Here is a 4903-nt window from a genome sequence, read left to right as displayed (position 1 = left end):
TGTGTGTGTGTGTGTGTATGTATATATGTGTGTTATTTCTTTACTACCCACAAGGGGCTACACACAGAGGGGACAAACAAGGACAGACAAACGGATTAAGCCGATTATATCAACCCCAGTGCATAACTGGTACTTATTTAATCGACCTTGATAGGATGAAAGGCAAAGTCGACCTTGGCGGAATTTGAACTCAGAACGTATCAGCAGACGAAATACCGCTAAGCATTTCGCCCGGTGTGCTAACGTTTCTGCCAGCTCACCGCCTTTATGTATATATGTGTGTGTGTGTGTGTGTGTATGTATATATGTGTGTGTGTGTATAGGCATTCTGTTTATGCTTGTAACCCTTTCTGTCCTATCAAGCATTCCTTACAGCTCATTGCCAGTTATTAACCCTTTAGCATTCTGATTACTTTGTTGAATGTAATACTTATTTATCCACGTAGTTCTCAATTAATTATGTATTCTCTTACTGTTTTGAGATTTCAATGATGTGATTGCATATTTTTAGAATGACATTGTATGGTAGGGGTGAGAAGCCAGATCTGGCTGGTTTTAACATAAAAACGAGTAGGATATTTTGTCCAGATATGACCATTATAAATACTAAAGGGTTAATAATAAAAAAATATATGTACTTATATTTTGAGTTCCGTTTTCCTGTTTGCCAATCTCCAACTGTGTAGGGAACCTGTGAAAGAGGTAGACCCAGGAAGGCATGGGACAAGATGGTGAAGCATGATCTTTGAATGTTGGGCCTCTCAGAGGTGATAAGTGAGCGAGGGCTCTGGCGATATGCTGTGCATGAGAAGACCCGTCAGGCCAAGTGAAATCACAGTTGTGACCTTGTCAGTGTCATGTAAATGACACTCATGAATTGTAGTCATGGTCATTGATGGTACCATGTAAATGGTACCTGTGAATTGTTGTGGTCAATACTGCTGCCATGTAAATTGGCACCCAGGAATCATGGTCGTTGGTGGTACCATGTAAATAACACCCACCCGTGACACCCATGTATGAGTTGGTGTATGTGCATATGTATATGTATATGTTTCTTTTTCTCAGGGTATGGTTGATGCTGGAGAATTGGTAACTACCACACTACAACGAGAATTTAGTGAAGAAGCTTTGAATGCCTTAAATTTAACACCTGAGAAGCGAGACAAACTACGGAAATGCTTAAAAGTCTTTTTTAGAAATGGCAAAGAGGTGAGTTTGGTGGGGACATTTGCGTGCTTTAACTAAATTCTTGGTGTACATACATATACACATACTCATGGAAACATGCAAATACATACACACTAACCAATTATAGAGGATCTATGTAACCATTCAACCTAAAAATACCAGCCAAAATATAGCATTTTAAGCATGGATGTGTTGGATAATACAGGTATATCAAATACCATACAGCATAAGTTCTTGATTTATTCAAATTATCTTCGCTTAATAAGACCAGCTCCACATGGAAAATGGACTATGTCTCGAGAATGGCAAATTCTCCAAAGTTGACATGTTATTAGAGTATAGGACTGGCTTATTGTCTGGAGAATAGAAACTAGTCATGGACACATGTTTCTACCTTGAGAGGCATCATCAGCACAACACTTATCCAATCTTGACTCTGGTAGCCAAGGGACTTATACAAAAAAGAGTGAACAAATTTGTAGCCTAGGTAATATTCTTATTCATTTTCTTTTATTCGTTTACTTGTTTCAGTCATTTGACTGCAGCCATGCTGGAGCACTGCTTTGAAAGATTCTAGTTGAACGAATCAACCCCAGAATTTCTTTTTTACGCCTAATACTTATTCTATCAGTCTCTTTTGCCAAATCATTAAATTCTGAGGATATAAACACACCAACACTGGTTGTCAGTCAGTCGTGGGGGACAAACATAAACATAAAGACACGCTCACACGCACATACAGTGTGCTTCTTTCAAATCTACTCTCAGTTTTTGGTCGGCCCAAGGTGCCACACAGTAGGACTGAACCCAGAACCATGTGGTTGGGAAGCAAGCTTCTCACCACACAGCCACAAAAATGAGCTAACCAAAATAACTCAGAGTGACCGGAAGCATGTGTTTGAACAGCAGTCTTGAGTTATCTGTAAAAGATGGTAAAAGATGGTATGGCCAAACCAGATTATAAGTCAGCTTGATCAGTAAAGACTTTGGTCAAAAGAAGAACAACCACAACAGTGAGACATACCTGCATGCACGCATACACACAACTGCACACGCATACAGACACACACATGTGTCGGATTACTCAAATGTAATCCTTATTCTTTCACATTATCTCGTAATTTTGAGATTTAAATGATATTAAAGCACCCACTACACTCTCGGAGCAGTTGGCGTTAGGAAGGGCATCCATCTGTAGAAACTCTGCCAGATCAGATTGGAGCCTGGTGCAGCCTTCTGGTTCATCAGTCCTCAGTGAAATCGTCCAACCCATGCTAGCATGGAAAGCGGACGTTAAACGATGATGATGATAATGATGATGATGATGATGACGATGATTGTTTATTTGTAAAATGACATTATAAGGTAGGTGTGAGAGGTCAGATCTGGTCAGTTTGAACATAAAACAGGTAGAATATTTGAGCCTGGTGTGGTCAGTTTAAATGCTAAAAGATTAAACTAGTCATGTGAATGTGTCAATCCATGTGATTGTTGTTGTCTCTACTCCTCCTACATGGGTCAGATTAGTTTGGCCGATGTCCAGTCCGAACAATTGTTAGAAGAAATCAATATCAGCAGGGAAAAAAAAACACAGATGAGTGAAAGTTTGGAGGAATACTTGTAACTGAGTTCCTTTGTGCAGGAATAAGTGAACAGTGGTAAAATTATGCATGGTTTTATATTGCTGTCATGTGGTGGGTGTGAGGATACATTACCGGACTGCAGGACTACTGACCACAGGGTCTGAAGTACAGGTGTTCTGATAGAAAGAGACACCCATTCAGCTGCAAAATCAACTAACAACTACATCAAATAAATAACTTTCAAGGAAAAATCAACAAACAAGGGAACCTCTTTGATTACACATCCTGCTAAAATAGCTGCATGTCCCTCAAATTACCCCTACTTTCTAAAAAGATAAAGGATACATTGCATAATGTAGTCCTATATACACTGAGGTTGACCCGTGGGTAAACAACTGCAAAGCATGTATTCACTTTGCTCTATTATCAGTTCTATTCTCTTGTTGCTATGCTCATCTATTTGTGTTTACTCATTGTCCTGTACCCCAATTCATCTTTTGCCATGGTCACTTGTTACCATGTTCACCTGTTGCTATGTTCACCTGTTGCAATGTTTATTTGTTGCCATGTTCATTTGTTGCTATGTTTATTTGTTGCCATGTTCAACTGTTATCATGTTCTGTTGCCATGTTCAACTGTTGTCATCTTCTCCTGTTGTTTTTGTTCATCTATACTTAGGTATATAAAGGTTATGTGGATGATATCAGGAACACAGACAATTCTTGGATTGAAACAGTTGCTATGAATTTCCACGATGACAATGGAACTAGTGTGGCTAATTTAACACTAACTGCTGGTGAGTATTTTAACAGAGATTCATCATCTCCATCATCATTATTATCAGCATTACAGTCATTGCAACTATTATCACCATCGTCTTTATCATCAACTTGATCCTTATATACCTCAACATCATCATCACTACAACCATTATCACCATCACCACTAACATACTCAGTGCCATCACCATTACCTTTGAGCCAGTGATGGAGCTTCCATATAGCCTCTTGATCTGCTAGAAATAGCAGCTTAATCTCTCTCTCTCTCTCAGATCACATACCTACTCTGATTTGACCTCTTACCACTTAGATCTATTGGTGTAGATCACAGACTGTCTCTAATCATCTGTAATCTATATTGATGCAGATCATCTGTAATCTTTTAGATTTTTGATCATAGACATTGTAGCTGTGATTATCTTATATTTTTTAAACATAATTTATCTAAGATTACATTATCTAGTCTGTTCTTTCTGAAGTCTGTTGGGTACTTTTTCTAGTTGGTCAAGCAATCATGCAGAAGTTCTCCTCATGGGTGTGTGGTGGTGGTGTTGGTGGGTGAGAATGATACTGCTTAACAAAAGAGAATTTGAGTAGTATGAGCCAGATATCTCTCAAACCTCTCCCTAAGTAGAAACATCCAGACATTTCTCAAACCTTACTTTGCTATCTTAAGAAAACACAGATGCATTAATTAATGTAACCCAAAATACCTTATGTTTGGAGCGAAAAAGAAAGATGATCATAACAGGAATGCTTCAGATCACACATGTACTGGCACTAAATAACAAGAATAACCACAATTAGTGTATTGAAGGCTGATCTCAAGACACTGAGCATTATGGAGGGGAGATGACCAAGGACCAGTACTCGAGAAGACCCATATACTACAGAAGAATTGATACTGGCACTGGTGCTACATAAAAAGCACATGTGTTGGTGCCACCTTAAAAGCACCCAGCACACTCTATGGAGTGGTCATTGTTAAAAAGGGCATCCAGCCATAGAAACCCTGCCAGAACAAACAGTGGAACCTGATGTGGCCTCTGGCCTCATTAGTTTCGGTCAAACCGTCCAACCCATACCAGCATGGAAAACTGACATTAAATGATGATGGTGGTAGTGGTGGTGGTGGTGGTGGTGATGATGATGATGGTGGTGGTGGTGGTGATGGTGATGATGATGATGACGATGAATTACTTTCATTTTATTAATTAATGTTTCTTATTGTTTCAGGGGATGATGCTGTCAGTGTGAAATGGCTTGATATAGCACAAAACCTCAAACTTTACGCTAACCACAGGGAGTTTATGAAAAAAGTAGCAAATGACTTGAATGGCAGCTGGTGAT

General features: G+C 39.1%; 1 protein-coding gene across 1 annotated transcript in view; it reads left to right on the top strand.

Annotated features, from left to right (window-relative positions):
- Window positions 1-4902, top strand: part of LOC106875169 (ADP-ribose pyrophosphatase, mitochondrial) — a 99295-nt gene extending 94393 nt beyond the window's left edge. Inside the window, exons 7-9 of the mRNA XM_014923199.2 lie at window positions 1069-1212; window positions 3453-3570; window positions 4790-4902. Coding sequence (XP_014778685.1) covers window positions 1069-1212; window positions 3453-3570; window positions 4790-4902 — 375 coding nt within the window. The remainder of the gene's footprint in view (window positions 1-1068; window positions 1213-3452; window positions 3571-4789) is intronic.
- The last annotated feature ends 1 nt before the right edge of the window (window position 4903 follows it).

The sequence above is a fragment of the Octopus bimaculoides genome, chromosome 25 (assembly GCF_001194135.2).
Source record: "Octopus bimaculoides isolate UCB-OBI-ISO-001 chromosome 25, ASM119413v2, whole genome shotgun sequence".
Lineage (NCBI taxonomy): Eukaryota > Metazoa > Mollusca > Cephalopoda > Octopoda > Octopodidae > Octopus > Octopus bimaculoides.
This window is presented reverse-complemented; position numbering and strand designations above follow the sequence as displayed.